An 18172-nucleotide genomic window follows, 5' to 3' on the forward strand; every position below is an offset into this window, starting at 1 on the left:
AGAAATCAAACATATTCCAGGCAGGCAAAATGTTATTGCTGATGCTTTGTCAAGAAGTTTTGATGTACCATAAATGAAATGTTTCTTTTCACTTAACATTTTTACTTCGGAAAAAATGCCATTGATCTTCAATCCATTGCATTTTTTTTCTTGGAGGTGGAAGTGTTACGTACCCCTATAAGATACGTAAGTAAATAAATTAATATGTACATTTATAATTGTGTGTAAATTACAAGCATGTATATTGATATACTTATATGTTCTATGCAAACGTACATTCATGTTACAGTGTTGGCGTTAGGCCCAACGTATCTTGGGAATGATTGTTTTATTTCTTTGTGTGCTCAGTTTTCCCACGGGAACTAATGATTTATATGTGATCATATGTGGGTAACAGAGGTGAATAATAATTGAGTGAACTGTATCTGGCAAATTGTCGTGGGACCGTCCGTTGCTGGGTGTGCATGCCATTATTCCCTTCTGTATGCATATTTTAATTACTATGTAAAGAAATAATTACCTTATTTTTGTATATCAATATGTATTAATTATTCATTAAGTTAGTTTAAGATTACTCTTGTCACAATGTATTGCTCCATTGTTGAAATAATAAATATTGTAACTTTGGCAAATTGTTCGCGGGGCAAGGCAATGTGTTTTGACTCCCGCGTTATTGTTATTGAGTAGCTGATCCGGAACCAGAGAGTTAGCATCTAGTGGAGTTTAGTTATACATTTTTGTTCTGTCATAGCCATACATATAATAATATTAATTTAATGTCTGGAAGATACAGTGATATTTTTAATGTGATATATTGTGACCAAATAATCATCTGTTTGCTATTGAGATTTATTTAATATATATCTATATAAGATTTTGTATCTATTCTTCAGTCCTATAGGAAGATTTTTATTTATGTGCTCATTACTTATCAAGGGGTTATACTGGTGATTCGCTATTGAGAACAGCAGTTGTCTCGTATCCCTAGACGTAATTAAAGTTTGGCTGCTGTAGGGTCACGAGCCGTAACGAACGATAGGTAACAAACATCACGAACCATCTTGATCCCGAAAGATGGAGACCCTGGAGCCTTCACCAACTGGCGCCCAATCGCCTTGTGTCGCACCATATACAAACTGTACACAGGGTGCTTGGCTGCCCATCTGAGAAGCTGGATAGTGCACAACAATGCACTTTGCAACGCTCAGAAGGGATTCATGCCTACAGACGGCGTGCTGGAGCACAATTTCATCCTCCAGCACTACCTTGACAAGGCACGAGGAGGAAACAGTGACGTCTACATTGCGTCGCTGGACCTGACGAATGCGTTTGGATCGGTGCCAACTGAGCTGATCGACGCCTCCCTCTGCCGGATGGGTGCAGGACAAGCCTTCATCGACGTCGTCCAGAGCATCACAAGGGACAACTCAACACGGATCATGATGGCTGGTGGTGAAACGAACGTGATTCCTGTGCACTGTGGAGTCCGCCAAGGCTGCCCTATCAGTGGGCTCTTGTTCAATATTGCAATTGAACCCATCCTACGAACAGCCATTGGAACTGGCCTCGATACTGATCCTGACTTCAAACACCCCTGCCTGGCTTATGCAGATGAAATCACACTGCTGGCCAGAACTGAAGCAGGTCTACAGCGCCTCCTGGACGTCACAACGGCGACCTGTGGGGACCTGAGACTGACTCTAAACCCCAAAAAATGCTCCTCTATGCATATGTCTGGGAGACAGCCAAGGGGTATGAGGAACACGACTTTTCAAATCGGCGAGACAAACATCAGCTGCCGTAGGAACGGCGAAGAAACTAAGTTCCTTGGCAGGCCATCCACCTACTGCCAAATTCTACAGCAATTGATGACTTTAAGAAGCTGAGGGAAGCCATACTGACCAGCAAGTTGGCACCCTGGCAGAGGATTGATGCTCTAAAAACCTGTGTATTCCCCACGACGGTATTTGCAATGAGAACGTGGCAGCTGAGGAAGGGAGATTGGCAGGAACTCGATGATCATCTACGGAAATTAATCAAGTCAACACTTTATCTCCCGACCCGAGCTACAAATGACTACCTATATGGCAGCGCGGCAGAAGCTACATTAGTGAATATCTGCCAGTACCTGTTCAAGGAAGCAATGGCTCAGCGGCCGACTGGTCACTAAACAGTCTAGTCAAGATCAAGAAATGCATCCGCAAGCTTGACATGAAATGGTCTGCTGGCGAAGAACTGGCACTAACGTGCGGGGAGCGGACCATGACACGGAAGGAAAGAAGACTCGTGGCAAGGAGCATCAGCAATCACCATCATGGACTCAGAGACGTCAACCCATGGGATCGGCTCCAGCGACCCCGCCAGTAAGCCTAGATTATCTAGCGCTTTTCACCTGAGGACCGGCTCAGGACCAACATCTGCTGGCAACACGGAACTGGGGGTCGGCACCAGCGATGCGAGCCCGGGGGTCGGCTCCAGCTACACTAGCCCAGGAGCTGGCTCCCCCAACAAGCCCTTGAGGGCTGGTGCCTGCAATGCACCCCTGAGGGCTGGCCCTGGCTATGCCAAGACAGCCACTACCAGGGCCGACCCCAGCGACGCCTCCCAAACAGCCACAGTTCAGGAGACTGTTTCGGGGGTCGGCGCCACTACACTACACTACCTCCAGGGCTGCCCCAGCCCTCAGCCCTGGCAAAGGCCTGGTCGGCCCTGGACCCGACAATGATGTACTACAAACCAATGGGGACAATGATTCCTGGGACGACATCAACGTTCACAGGCAGAGAAACCAGAGATTCGTCTTTCGATGCATAGCAAGAGACTCTGACACCAGCAGTGACGACGACAGTCGACCCCAGGCTTCATCGGACCCAGTAGGAAACGACACCACCCCAGAGCCTCCTCAGGGGGCGCCACCAGCCCCCAGGGAGAACGACATCATGAACAACAACGACAACGACGAACCCAGCCCAGTCCAGCAGCCGCAGAGGCGGGGGGGAAGCCCTCATCATCTGGTTCTCCCTCCCAAAACACTTCAAATGCACAGAGACCGCCTGCCCCCACGTCCACTCAGGGAAGACATGGACTTGTAAGAGGGTATCCCTAATGAGACATCTGAGCGGTGGACATGGTCTCAAGATCGAGAGGACCATATATAAGTTCGCAGGGTGCTGCAGAACTTTGGGACAAAGACCATCTACACATTCATGTGCACCTCTTCAGAGAATTGTAGCATCAAGACAGGAAGACAATGTTCAATTGGCATTCCCATGTAATAGACCGAATTGTAACTTTTCATGCAACTCAGTCATAGGGAAGATGAGCCATGAAAAATACCACATAAGGCGAGCAGGCCAGGAGAGACGGAATGACATCCAACAGCCTCAAGACAGGAGGTCGCCACCCCCGCAAACCATCACCCGAACCAGCAAATCAGCGCCCAGATAAGCATCACCCAACGAGCCCTGAAACCTTACCCCCACCCACACCCAATAACCCCATCCCTGAACCAGCACGACCACCTGCCTCACCCATTTCTTTCTCTCCAGTACCATCCCCCACCCCTTCACCCCCACCAATCCTACCCCCTCTTCAGCATCCACAGCCTCACCGACCACCATTCATACTGTTGGATGTTGGGGGAATGGAACTCATGCAAGTTCCATTCCCCCAACATCCCTCTCCTACCCATCCTGATCCCCCAGGGCCTGAGGATGAAGACCGGGCCTCCCCAGAGGCTAGCGGCAAGGATAATAATGATGATGAAAGGTTTGATGAGTCACAGGTAAATGACAACGTTGATGAGGAAGCACAGCTGGAACAAGAACCCGACGAAGTTGACCAGCCAGAACAACAACCCGATGAGGCAGCACAAGAATGGGTACTGGAACCCTTCTATGCTCCGCTGCTGGAATTACTACGCTCTCCAGATTGGGACGAGTTCGCAAGCCTCCTGAAAGATATTACAGAGGCGGTTCAAGCCCACTGCAACATCCGAATAGATGACAGTAGACCAGCACCCACAGCCATCGATGTCAACGACTGCAAGGCGATCCAACTCCTATATAGAAGAAATAGAAGACGTGCGGTAAGGCTGATTACATCAGGGGAAAGTAGCCGCTGCGATATCCCTTGTGAAATAATAGAGAGGCACTTTTCCGAGGTGTTGGCAGCCCAACCACCAATAGGAGACCCAGAAGCACTCCAATCCATCCCTGAAGCGCAGGAAGATCGCGCCTCAATCAACTTAGACCCAATCAGAGAAGGGGAAGTGGAGGTCAGGCTTATAACGGTCAGAGAACAGCGCCCCAGGGAACGATAGAATAACCTACAGAAACTGAAAGCAGGCTGACCCTGATTGTAAGGTGATCGCAGCTATTTTCAGCACCTGCCTGCAACAAAAGAGGATTTCCCAAGAGTGGAAAACGTCACGAACCATCCTCATTCCTAAGGATATTGACCCACAAGATATCACCAACTGGCGGCCTATTGCCCTATGTCAAACAATTTACAAGTTATATACAGCAGTCCTTGCTGCACGACTGAGGAAATGGATTGAGCAAAACCAAGTCCTTTGCCCTGCGCAAAAAGGATTCATGGCCTCAGACGAGGTCCTTGAACACAATTATGTTATCCAGCACGAACACAATTATGTTATCCAGCACTACCTTGACAAGGCACGTGACAGCAATACAGATATTTGCATTGTGTCACTTGACCTAACAAACGCCTTCGGTTCAGTACCCTTAGAGCTCATAGACACCTCCCTCACACGGATGGGCGCGGGAGCAGACTTTGTTACTGTGATCCAAGGCATCACGAGGGGAAATTCGACAAAAATCCAAACTGCAAGCGGTGAAACGACTGATATCCCGGCTGACTGTGGGGTCAGGCAGGGATGCACACTCAATGGGCTATTATTCAACATCGCCATTGAACCAATACTGAGAACGATCATCAACGCAGGACTGCTAGCAGATCCAGCTCTCAAGCATCCCTGCCTGGCCTCTGCAGATGATATAACCCTGCTATCCAGGACGGTGGAAGGCCTACAGAGCCTCATTGACATCACCTCTGCAGCCTGTGAAGAGTTGAAACTCAAACTCAACCCAAGGAAATGCTCTTCAATGCACATGTCTGGGCCAAAACCAAGAGGAATGCGAAACTCCATATTTACGATAGGGGAATCGCAAATTTGCAGCAGACAAGATGGGGAGGAAACCAAATTCCTAGGCAGACCAGTAGGTTTCCACCTCCTTCCGAACGCCAACGCCATTGAAGAATTTAAACAACTAGGCGTCGCCATAATGACAAGCAAATTGGCTCCCTGGCAGAGGATCGATGCCCTGAAGTCCTTCCTCTTCCCAACAACTGTGTTTGCCATGAGAACTTGGCAACTAAGGAAGGGTGATTGGCAAGAACTGGATGACCAGCTACGACCATTGATAAAAGAAACCAACGGATACCTGTTTAGAAAGAGTGAAGCAGGCTCCTGCGGCATCCCCCTCGCCGCAGAAAAGACTGACATATTCATCATAGACTCGGCATTCAAACTACTCACCACGCCGGATCTAGAGACGAGGAATATTGCCAGAGAGGATTGCAAGAGGGTAACGGCACGAAGACTTCTCCAGGAAGCAACTTTAGAAAACGTGTGTTAGTATCTATCAAAGGACGACATGGAACAGAGACCCTCTGGACATGAGACGCTCTGGTCAAGAGCCCGTAACTCATCTGGGAGGATGAAAACCAAGTGGTCCACAGACGGAGAGGCGTTGGAAGTCTATTGTGGGAAGAGAACCATGTCCCACAAAGAAAGAAACATGGTCACAAGGAATATAAGGAACCATCACAGAGGACTACAAGACGACAGCCTGAGGAGCAAGTCAGATCAAGGTAAAGTAATGGAGCAAGTTGGGAAAGAGCGAGCCTCATCCCATTTATCACAGGCGCCCGCCAATATTAGTTTACATGTCTGTACTTTTTTCTCATTTCAGGAATTTATATATATCACATCTGTTTTTGAGTTTTTTAATGGCAGACAGTATGTAACTAATTGTCATATATTGTAAACTATGTAAACTAATGTAAACAAATGCATATTATAATCCATGTAAACCTATAATCAACCAATGTAAAACATTGTTATGTAACTTTTACAATATATACCCATGCACCCTTGTGAAGACACAAGGCAATTGTAACAATCTGTAAAACATTTTTAAAATAAAGAATAAAATCTGTACTTGTAGCACAGTAACGCAACTGACTACTGATGGCCTCTACCTTTGATGAGAAGCGATTTGAACGCACTACAGCAAGCTCCTAGGATCCGAGGATACAGTAATCTCCTACAATCCGAGGCAGCTCCACCGCTGCCTCGGATTGTCCAGTTGCCTCTTAGACGTCTAGAAGAAGCTTGATCTGCCTTTGCCACTGTACGGCAAAGTCGAGGAGCTTGCTCCACCTCTGACTCTGATCTACAGAGGTGGCAGCGTGTCCAGACAGGTGAAGTCTTATTGCTTCACCCTGTCCCCGATGCTGCCTGGTGCTGCCCTGTGATGGACTTCAGGGCCCTCCAAGCTGCTGTGCAGGATGCCACCCAACGTCCCTGCCCTCCCAGCCGCCCCAGAAGGACGGTCGATGTGAGGACGACTACGGGCTACCCGGGGGGCCAGCGCTGTGAGGCTGGCCTCTGATGGGCAGGACTGCCAACCCGAGGCCGAACTTGGCGAGTCGGTCTCGAGGAGGAAGGTCCCACTCACCTCCCCAGGAGGGGAGGGCTGCAGGACTCCACCCACCTCCCCAGAAGGGAAGAGCTGCAGCCACCCGGGGCAGGACGACGACGATGACGACCCCGAGGTCGACCCTGGCGAGTCGGCCTCGGCGAAGGAGGACCCACACACCTGCCCAAGAGGGGAGGGCTGCAGCCTCCCGGGGTCCAGCACTGTGGGGCTGGCCTCTGACGGGCAGGACGACGACGACGACGACCCCGAGATCGACCCTGGCGAGTCGGCCTCGTTGAGGGAGGACCCACTCACCTCCCCAGGAGGGGAGGGCTGCAGGATTCCACTCACCGCCCCAGCAGGGGAGGGCATCAGGACCCTATTCACCGCCCAGGAGGGTAGGGCTGCAGGACCCCACTCACCGCCTAGGAGGGGAGGGCTGCAGGACCCTACTCACCGCCCCAGGAGGGGAGGGCTGCAGGATTCCACTCACCGCCCCAGGAGGGGAGGGCTGCAGGATTCCACTCACCGCCCCAGGAGGGGAGGGCTGCAGGATTCCACTCACCGCCCCAAGAGGGGAGGGCTGCAGGATTCCACTCACCGCCCCAGGAGGGGAGGGCTGCAGGATTCCACTCACCGCCCCAGGAGGGGAGGGCTGCAGGACCCTACTCACCGCCCCAGGAGGGGAGGGCTGCAGGACCCCACTCACCTCCCCAGGAGGGGAGGGCTGCAGGATTCCACTCACCGCCCCAGGAGGGGAGGGCTGCAGGACCCCACTCACCGCCCCAGGAGGGGAGGGCTGCAGGATTCCACTCACCGCCCCAGGAGGGGAGGGCTGCAGGACCACACTCACCGCCCCAAGAGGGGAGGGCTGCAGGATTCCACTCACCGCCCCAGGAGGGGAGGGCTGCAGGATTCCACTCACCGCCCCAGGAAGGGAGGGCTGCAAGCCCCCACTCACTGCCCCAGGAGGGGAGGGCTGCAGGAACCCACTCACCGCCCCAAGAGGGGAGGGCTGCAGGATTCCACTCACCGCCCCAGGAGGGGAGGGCTGCAGGATTCCACTCACCGCCCCAAGAGGGGAGGGCTGCAGGATTCCACTCACCGCCTAGGAGGGGAGGGCTGCAGGACCCTACTCACCGCCCCAGGAGGGGAGGGCTGCAGGATTCCACTCACCGCCCCAGGAGGGGAGGGCTGCAGGATTCCACTCACCGCCCCAAGAGGGGAGGGCTGCAGGATTCCACTCACCGCCCCAGGAGGGGAGGGCTGCAGGATTCCACTCACCGCCCCAGGAGGGGAGGGCTGCAGGACCCTACTCACCGCCCCAGGAGGGGAGGGCTGCAGGACCCCACTCACCTCCCCAGGAGGGGAGGGCTGCAGGATTCCACTCACCGCCCCAGGAGGGGAGGGCTGCAGGACCCCACTCACCGCCCCAGGAGGGGAGGGCTGCAGGATTCCACTCACCGCCCCAGGAGGGGAGGGCTGCAGGACCACACTCACCGCCCCAAGAGGGGAGGGCTGCAGGATTCCACTCACCGCCCCAGGAGGGGAGGGCTGCAGGATTCCACTCACCGCCCCAGGAAGGGAGGGCTGCAAGCCCCCACTCACTGCCCCAGGAGGGGAGGGCTGCAGGAACCCACTCACCGCCCCAAGAGGGGAGGGCTGCAGCAACACCAACCCGGGAGTCAACAATGGAGGACCAGCCCCCGACGAATCTGACGCCAGCAGGGACGCTCCACTTGTGATTGACCTTAGTGGAACAGCCCCGATCAGACACAGTAAGGTGGGTGCAATGACAGTGGGCTCGAGTAAGGGGACATCTATGCTCAAATCCGAAAAATTTCGAAAATTTACAAAAAATTCTGAAAAATACTACAACGTTCTGGCAACACTGTGGTGAAAACCTTTTCATGTTATCTTGAAAAATAATGTAGAGTCAAAATTCCTGCTGCAAGTTTCCCCATTCCGGTTCTCGCGGCCTGGGTGCGCCGTGGGGTATTGCGTCTTACGTTGTAGCTGTCTAATATTTCATAATAGCGTTGAAAATAACGTGTGATTCATAAAACAAATATAAACTCACTCATTGGCAACAGTCTCGTGTGAGGGAGGGATGGGATTGCTGGCATACAGTCAGTCACTCTTTGTGTCCCATATCTGGCGGATCTATCGTGGACGCGCGCTCACAATATCTCCCAGAATTATCAGTATGTGCTATTTTTACTGCAAAATGACGTACAAAACGAAGATGAGGAAAACTCTGAAAGCTAAAAGCATGCTAGCTGCCCGTAGAAGGTGCGAGCTGGCTAGAATCCGTGGATTACGCACTTTGACGAGTGAAGATCGTGGAGGCCTCTCAGCCACGAGTGCCGCAGCCCGCTAAACAATCCCACCCTCTGCCACCGCACATTCTCCACCTTCTACTCCAGGTCTTGCACCTGCTACTCCAGATGTTCCACCTGCTACTCCAGGTCTTCCACCTGCTACTCCAGACGTTCCACCTGCTACTCCAGACGTTCCACCTGCTACTCCAGACGTTCTCGCTCTTGATGTTGCAGGGCCCAGCACCTCAAGTGCTGTTGCAGGGCCCAGCACCTCACGTGCTGATTTGACAACTGCAAACATTTCCAGAAAGCGTAAACGTATCCAGAACAGTGCCGAGAAACGACTAAGTTTATTTAGAAAACAAATAATTGGAAGTGACAGTGACACTGACAAGGACGGTGACACTGAAGGTGACACTGAAGGTGACAGTGAAGTGAAATATAGAGTAAAGCCACGTGAGTCTGCGCTAATTGTCACGGATAGGAAAATGGAAAAATGCCTTGATAAATTTAGCGTGTGCATAAACTGTAAACTGGATAATTTTCGTCATCACATTACGATTGTGCAACATAATGTAAATGTGAAAAGAACCTGTAATCATTGTCATTTTTCATTCACTGAAGAATTGATGGGAAATAATGAAAATCTGATATCCTTAGTGTACACCAATATGCTAAATGGACATGGATATTCATATTACAGGGGTATGTGTTCCATGGCAAACATGAAATGTGTATCCTATAGTGTATATAATAGGATCCAGAAAATGGTAAAAAATGCTGCCAGTGAGAAATGGGTGTACTTGAAACAAAAACACTCGTCATATTATCTTCAATCATTATAGAGAAGAATTTGATAGGCACTCCGTTGGTGGGATCCTGGACATTGATGTATCGTTTGATGGATCGTGGCACACAAGGGGCCATCATTCACAAATTGGGTGTGCCTTTGTTGTGGAGATATTCACAGGTCTCGTTGTGGACTACAGTTGTTTCTGCAAAAACTGCAGAAAGTGCCATGTGTTACTGACTAGAAAACAAAACGGAAAATTAACACAGACCGAGTTTGACAGTGAGATGCGTAAACATGTACCTAATTGTGATAAGAACTATGACGGCACTGCCAAAAATATGGAGGCTGATGCCGCAGTATTGATGTGGGGTCGATCTGAAGAGCTCAAATTCAGGTATACGACCTTGGTTAGTGATGGGGATTCATCAGCCTTCAATAAAATTTGTGCAATGAATAATGGTGCTGGTCCATATCGAAATGTAACCGTGGAAAAGGCTGAGTGTATAAATCACTTCAGCAAGAGACTTGCAACACAGCTCCGGAACTTTCAGAAAACGGCTGTGGAATTGAAAGAGACAAAAGGCAATGTGAAAAAGACCAGACGAATGTCACTGGTGAAAGGAAAAGGTAAATTAACTGATGTCACCATTCAAAAGTTAGCAAGTTACTTCACCAAAGCCATCCGGGATAACATCAACACAGACTGGAAACGAATGAGGGATGCCTGTCTGTCCGGACTGTTTCATACAACATCGACTGATGAGAAGCCAATGCACGTGCACTGCCCTAAAGGGAAAGAGTCTTGGTGTTTTTACCAGCAAGATATTGCAAATGAAAAAACCCCAAGATCACACAAGACGATGAGGGTACATTTCCAGCTACCCAGTGTCCACATGACTGAAGTCCTGAAGATATACTATAATCTTGTATCAGACGACAACATGACTAAGTGTCTGAAGGGCAAGACTCAAAATCCAAACGAGTCATTACACCAACGAGTTTGGAAACTCGCCCCCAAACACCAGTTTGTCAGTCGTGTAATGGTAGAATTTGCCATGGCAATGACAGCTGTCAACTATAACGCTGGGTATGTGATGGGATCACTGAACAACCTCCTCGGTCTACCATAAAGTGACGTACGAGACTGGTACTTGAACAAAAAGGACAAGGATAAGCAGAGACCAACGAGACCCACAACCATACCAAGAAAGGCCCCTGAGGGAGCTGACCCCGGCTATGGCGGTGCCTACTAGTGCCACTCCAGTGCCACCTTGAGGACCCATATTTCTGACCAATTATATTAGGTTAGTATGTTTTAGTGTTATATTGTGATATTACTTCATATATATTTGTACATATAAAACTGGTGGCAAATATATATATATATATATATATGTACATATTATATATATATATATATATATATATATATATATATATATATATATATATATATATATATTGTTATTATTATTTTTTTTTTTAATATTTTTTTTTATTTTATTTATCAGGCGATCTGCATGGAACTTGCACACCTTACTGAACCCATGCCTATCTACAAGGGTGCAAATTTTGAATGATATTGGTCAACATCAACCTCAGCTAAAGGTGGCTGAACTTTAACCTCCGTTTGTGCAGGTAAATATTTTACAATTTTATCTGATTTCACAGACTTTATTTATTATTCAATTTACATGAAACTTGCACATTATATGTAAAGTTTATGCCTTTAAAACATTGTGGTGGCTTTTCTTTCTACGTAGATTTATTGATTTTATAAATATTTATAAATATCATATTGTTGCATAGGATTTTTGGGAAATTTACAAAATCTGTATTATTGCACTAAATACATCTGGGATAAAAATCCACCAGACAAATCTTTATTATATAGTAAGGTCATAGCTAAGTTTCATAGAACTGATTTCGGTTCACAATTGTGGGCTGTGAAATGATTTGAACATTGTTGAAAAATTTTCTAAAAAAACTTTTTTATTTTTTTTCTCCCTCTCTATTTAGGCTGCGATGCTGAAACTTGGCCCAGTTGCAGCACCTTTCACATGTATCAGGATAATAAATTTTCAATGCCCTAAAACAACTTTTAATTTTCATCTAACAAACCCCTAATGCCAAACGAGGGGTCAGTTGTGCAAGGCTTGAACCCAAGAGCAAAGACTACAGTGACAATACCCACCAAGGGGTCAGGCTCGCCCTTGATAGAAAACACTATAGTGGCATTGCCCACCCAGGGGTCAGTTATGCGAGGTTGGCCTCCGATAGAAAAGACTATCGTGGCAGTACCTCCCCAACCACCAGTAGTGTGTGGCTGTCCCCACGCAGGAAAGACAAAAGGGTTAGCGTTAGTAGAGACTCTAGTGGTAGGAAAGACAATAGTGCGAAAAAAGACAATAGTGACACTACTTGCCCCAAGGTCGACCCTGGCGAGTCGGCCCTGAGAGACAACGCGAATCCGAACCCCGGGGGTCACCACTGTGTGGTTGATCTCTGATGACTCCGACGCCAGCAACCCCGAAGTCGACCCTGGGGAGTTGGCCTCGGCAGGAAAGGATCCTTGCTCCTCCACTCACCCTGGGGCCAGCACCAGGAGGCTGGCTCTGTGAGGGCGGGCTCCAGCTCCAGCTCCACTATCAGGGCCACACCCACCGTGCCAGCAATCCACGGGCTCTCCGGTGACGAACAACAAGCACATGTAGACGACGACGACCGTGACTTCTGGGACAGCCCTCTCTCCCAAAGACCCCGGAACAGGCGGTATACCTTCAGGAGGGTTAACAATGGGTCAGATGATAGTAGTAATAGCCACGACTCCCAACCCTTCCCAATAACGAGTCAGGGGATTAATGGACTCCTGAATCAAGCAAGGAATGGAATCCCTCGGTTAACAGAAGACGGGAACGACGCCCAGATACCCTCTCATGGTGCGCCCCCTGCCCCTGGGGCCGAGAACAGCACTGTCATGGCGGGCCCAAACGCTCCAAGGGCAAACCAGCAACCTCAAAGACAGGGAGACACCCTAACCATCTGGTTCCCGCTCCCCAAGCACTTCAAATGCACAGAGACTGCCTGCTTCCACGTCCACTCAGGGAAGACATGGACTTGCAAGAGAGTATCACTAATTAGACAACTGAGAGGTGGGCACGGACTAAAGATAGAGAGGACCAGGTGTATGTGCGCAGGGTGCGGCTTAACCCTAGGACAACGGCCATCTACACATTCATGTGCACAGTTACAGAGAATTCTGGCATCAAGGCAAGAGGAAAATGTTCAATTGGCATTTCCTTGTAGCAGACCGAACTGTGACTTCTCGTATAACTCCGTAATAGGGAAGATGAGCCATGAGCAATACCACATAAGGCAAGCAGCCCAGGGGCGATGGAACGTCACCCAACAGATTCCGGCCAGAATGTTGCCACGCCTTACCCCATCTCCCAAGCCAGCAAGTCAGCGCCCTGATAACTACCACCCTGCAAGCCCTGAAACCTTACCCCCCCCCCCCCCCCGCCCCCATCCATCCCACCCCTGAACCCGCACTACCACCTGCCTCACCCATTCCTTTCTCTCCAGTGCCGTCCCCCACTCCTTCACCCCCACCAATCCTATTCCCACTACAGCATCCACAGCCTCGCCAACCACCACCCTCACTATCACCCATTGTGATAAAAGTTCCATTCCTCCAACATCCCCCTCCTACCCATCCAGATCCCCTAGGGCCTGATGAAGTTCCGGCCTCCCCAGAAGCCAGCAGCGACAACAATGATAACGGAATTTTTGATGAGTCACAACTACATGACAACGTGGCTGAGGCAATGCAGCCTGATCAACAACCTGACGAGGCAGTCCAGCCTGAACTACAACCCGATGAAGCAGCACTAGATTGGCCACTGGAACCCTTCTATGCACCGCTGCTCGCGTTACTACGCTCCCCTGACTGGGACGAGTTCTCAAGCCTCCTGCAAGATATCACACAGGCGGTTCAAGCCCACTGCAACATCCGCATAGATGTCAGTTGGCCAACACCCACAGCCATTGATGTCAACGACTGCAAGGCAATCCAACGCCTGTATAGAAGGAATAGACGACGTGCAGTAAGACTGATCATATCAGGGGAAAGCAGTCGATGTGAAATCCCTTGTGAAGTCATAGAGAGGCACTTTTCGGAGGTGTTAGCAGCCCAACCACCACAGGGAGACCCAGTAGCACTCCAGTCCATCCCAGAACCACCAGAGGATCGTGCCTTAATCAACTTAGACCCGATCCGAGAAGGGGAAGTAGAGGTCAGGCTCATGAGGGCAGAGAACAGTGCCCCCGGCAACGATAGAATAAATTACAAAAACTGGAAGCAGGCCGACCCTGATTGCAAGGTGATCGCAGCGACTTATAACATCTGCCTGCAACAAAAGAGGATTCCCCAAGAATGGAAAACGTCATGCACCATCCTAATACCCAAGGACGGTGACCTACAAGACATCACCAACTGGCGGTCTATTGCTCATTGGTGAACAATATACAAGCTATATGCAGGGTGCCTTGCTGCACACCTAACGAAATGGATAGAGCAAAACCAAGTCCTTTGCTCTGCACAAAAAGGATTCATGGCCTCAGATGGGGGTCCTTGAACATAATTACATTCTCCAGCACTACCTCGACAAAGCACGTGATGGCAATAAAGACATTTGTATTGCGTCGCTTGACCTAACAAACGCCTTCGGCTCAGTGCAATTAAAGCTCATAGATGCCTCCCTCACACGGATGGGCGTGGGAGCAGACTTTGTCACAGTGATCCAAGGCGTCACAAGGGGAAATACGACAAGAATCCTGACAGCAAGCGGTGAAACAAACGAGATCCCGGCAGACTGTGGGGTCAGGCAGGGATGCCCAATCAGTGGGCTGCTATTTAACATCGCAATTGAGCCAATACTAAGAACGATTATCAACGCAGGACTGCTAGCTGACCCAGCCCTCAAGCACCCCTGCCTTGCCTATGCAGATGACATAACCCTGCTATCCAGGACTGTGGAAGGCCTACAGAGCCTCCTTAACACCACCGCTGCAGCCTTTGAAGAGTTGAAACTAAAACTAAACCCTAGGAAATGAAAAGCAGACAAGATGGGGAGGAAACCAAATTCCTCGAAGACCAGTAGGTTTCCACATCCTACCAAACGCCAACGCTATTGAAGAATTTAAACAACTAGGAGTTGCCATAATGACCAGCAAATTGGCTCTTTGGCAAAGAATCGACGCCCTAAAGTCCTTCGTCTTTCCTACAACTGTGTTTGCCATGAGAACGTGGCAACTGAGGAAGGGAGATTGGCAACAGTTAGATGACCGGCTACGTCCCTTGATAAAGGAGACTCTATACCTACCACAGCGTGCAACTGGCAGATACCTGTTCGGGAAGAGTGCAGCAGGCTCGTGTGGCATCCCCCTCGCCGCAGAAGACTCAGACATATTCATCATAGACTCGGCATTCAAATTACTCACTACGCCGGATCTAGAGATGAGGAATATCGCCAGAGAGGACTGCAAGAGGGTGACTTCACAAAGACTGTGCCAGGAAGCAACTCTAGAAAACATGTGTATCTGTCGAAGGACGACATGGAACAGAGACTCTCTGGACACGAGACACTCTGGTCAAGAGCCCGTAACTCGTCTGGAAGGATGAATACCAAGTGGTCTACAGACGGAGAAGTGCTGGAAGTCACATGTGGGGAGAGAACCATGTCCCACAAAGAGAGAAGAATTTTAGCAAGAAATATAAGGAACCACCACAGAGGCCTATGTGACGACATCCTCAGGGACAAGCTAGACCAAGAAAAATAATGGGGCAAGTTGGAAAAGAGCGAGCCTCGTCTGCATTCATCAGAGATGGAGCATTCACCACCTTTGCAGACTGGCGCTTTATCTATAGGGCACGACTAAATCTACTCCCTCTGAACGGGGCTCGCCGTTTCAACATCAACGGAGACCAACGATGTAGGAGATGTCCCACCCGAATGAAACTCTACCCCACGTCATCAACCATTGTATGAGACTGTCAAATGCGATGATCCAGCGACACAACGCGTTGGTAATTCGCATCCTGAAGGCTTCAGAAGGCAGGCACTGGAAAGTACTATCTGAAAACCAGCAAGTCCTGGAAATGAATAACACTAAGACCTGACATCGTCCTAGAAAAGAACGGTGAAGTACTGCTGATCGACGTCACTTGCCCCTTCGAAAATGGCTCAGACGCCTTTGAGGAGGCGAGACTGGGAAAGGAAGAGAAATACGCTGAGCTAGCAGCATCAAAGGGACGGATCTACAGGCAATTCACAGTCCACGCCTTTATCGTCGGATCGCTCGGCTCGTATGACCCAAAGAAGATAAGCCAATGAACAGGCTGGCGTCAAGAAAATACCAGAGACTATTCAGGAGGATGTTTGTGAGCAACACCATCCGGTGGTCGCGAATGATGTACATAAAGCACATCACCGGTGCCCGTCAATACTAATTTACATGTCTGTACCTTTTTCTCATTTCAGAAATTTATATAACACATCTGTTTGAGTTTCTTAATGGCAGACAATATGTAACTTAAGTATTATATGAGTAAAGAAGCTATGTAAATAAAGATAAAATAATTACCCTTGTGAATTAATGTGTATTGTAATCTATGTATACCAATGTATATTATAATCTATGTATATTATAATCTATGTAAACCTATGTATATTATATTCTATGTAAACTGTATAATGTATACCTCTGTATCTTATGAAAATGAAACTATGTAAATAAAGATAAAATAATAACCCATGTGAACCAATGTATATTGTAAACTATATAAACTCGTATAAACCAATGTATATTATAAATCTATGTAAACTCATATCAACCAATGTATAATATTATGTATGTAAACTACACAATATATACTGTGACGGTGTTCCCCCCCCCCCCTTCTATTTCTCCCACGCCAGCTGGAAGAGTCATATCTACATTACCCGAACGTTCTCTGCCTTCCAGAGAACAATTTGACATATGTGGGAGCATGAGGTGTTCTCGTTGGCGAGAAATTAACGAAAGAAGTGTTTTGGCTAGTGGCTTAGGCCCTTTAATACGCCAAGACGGCGCCGACTCCTACGTTCTCGCGCCAAAATGTTATGAAGTCAGTGGCACCAAATTGGCCAAGAACTGTGACGTGATACAGGGAGCCAATGAGAAACGCCCCTGGCAAGTGTGACGTCACGAGTGAAGGTAGGTCCGGGCGTGCGCCCCCGTGGCGTCAGGAGTTAGATACGACACGTCGTCAAGGGCACATCGTCAAGGGCAGACGTGCGATAGGGGGTCCTGTCAGTCTGACAGTTTTCGCCCCTATCCGGTGAATATACGCATCACCAGTGGTCTGCGAGCATCCTATGAGGTCTTCCTGAACTTCGTGAGGCGGACAGAAGAAGGAATTGACGGGAAACGAGCAACAAGTGCTCCAGTGACAGGTGCTTAGCAAGAGTGGAGCCTGGGCAGTGACGTCAGGGACGACTGTACAGTTTCACCAGTCGGGTGATGACGTAGCGGCTGGGCTAGTTCATCATGAGGAAGGAGAACAAACTAGTTGGGAATACGAACGACTGCAGCTGTGAGCGAGGACTGCAGCTGTGAGCGAGGACTGCAGACGTAGTGTGTGAGGAGCAGGCGACGACCAGGAGACCGATTCCAACTCTTCAAGAAGTTGTGTAGGAGCACGGAGTCTGCAAAGGGAAGCAGTACGTAGAAAACGCGTTTTTGGGTGTTGGTTGAGGTCCTGGGAAGAGCATCAGTGTGTGTGGGGGTGTTCCCTACAGCAAGCCGTCAGCCGGGACCAGGAGCTTCAATTCAACCCTCAACAGAGGACGAGTCCACATCATTGATGGTGGAAGTAGGTAATTCAGTTTTCCCTCCCATTCCCCTTTAGTTAGCGATTACCCAGAGTATCTTCTATGTCGTGAGCAGGGCTCACCAATGTCTATGTTTCAAGTAAGACACAGCTGTGAAGGGAGATGCTATAGAGCTCTCACGAGATATATATATGGTGTGTGATTGCACCTGAGGTTTGATGAAGAGATTACTGTGATGAGGACATTTATATTTACGTGTCATTTATATTACAAGTTTGTGCCAGAGGATATATATATATATATATATATATATATATATATATATATATATATATATATATATATATATATATATATATATATATATATATATATTATATATATAAATGTACAATTCAGTAGTGTAAGGCTGTGTGCCTAGAGTTACCTTATTATTATGAATATTGATGAAGTGATCTA

General features: G+C 48.8%; 1 protein-coding gene and 1 long non-coding RNA gene across 2 annotated transcripts in view; one reads left to right on the top strand and one right to left on the bottom strand.

The window, feature by feature from the left end:
* Positions 1-18172, bottom strand: part of LOC138373613 (uncharacterized) — a 306568-nt gene that overhangs the window by 147344 nt on the left and 141052 nt on the right. The window lies entirely within an intron of this gene.
* Positions 8626-11937, top strand: LOC123770253 (uncharacterized). The gene is made up of 3 exons (XM_045761922.2): positions 8626-11143; positions 11351-11477; positions 11859-11937. The coding sequence occupies exon 1, from the start codon at positions 10124-10126 to the stop codon at positions 10967-10969; it is 846 nt and encodes a 281-aa protein (XP_045617878.2). The 5' UTR covers positions 8626-10123; the 3' UTR covers positions 10970-11143; positions 11351-11477; positions 11859-11937.

Source organism: Procambarus clarkii, chromosome 42, assembly GCF_040958095.1.
Source record: "Procambarus clarkii isolate CNS0578487 chromosome 42, FALCON_Pclarkii_2.0, whole genome shotgun sequence".
Classification (NCBI taxonomy): Eukaryota; Metazoa; Arthropoda; class Malacostraca; order Decapoda; family Cambaridae; genus Procambarus; species Procambarus clarkii.

What these genes read in the sequence shown, in the direction of transcription:
- LOC123770253 (XM_045761922.2), top strand. Translation starts at nt 10,124, where the DNA reads ATGCGTAAACATGTACCTAATTGTGATAAGAACTATGACGGCACTGCC.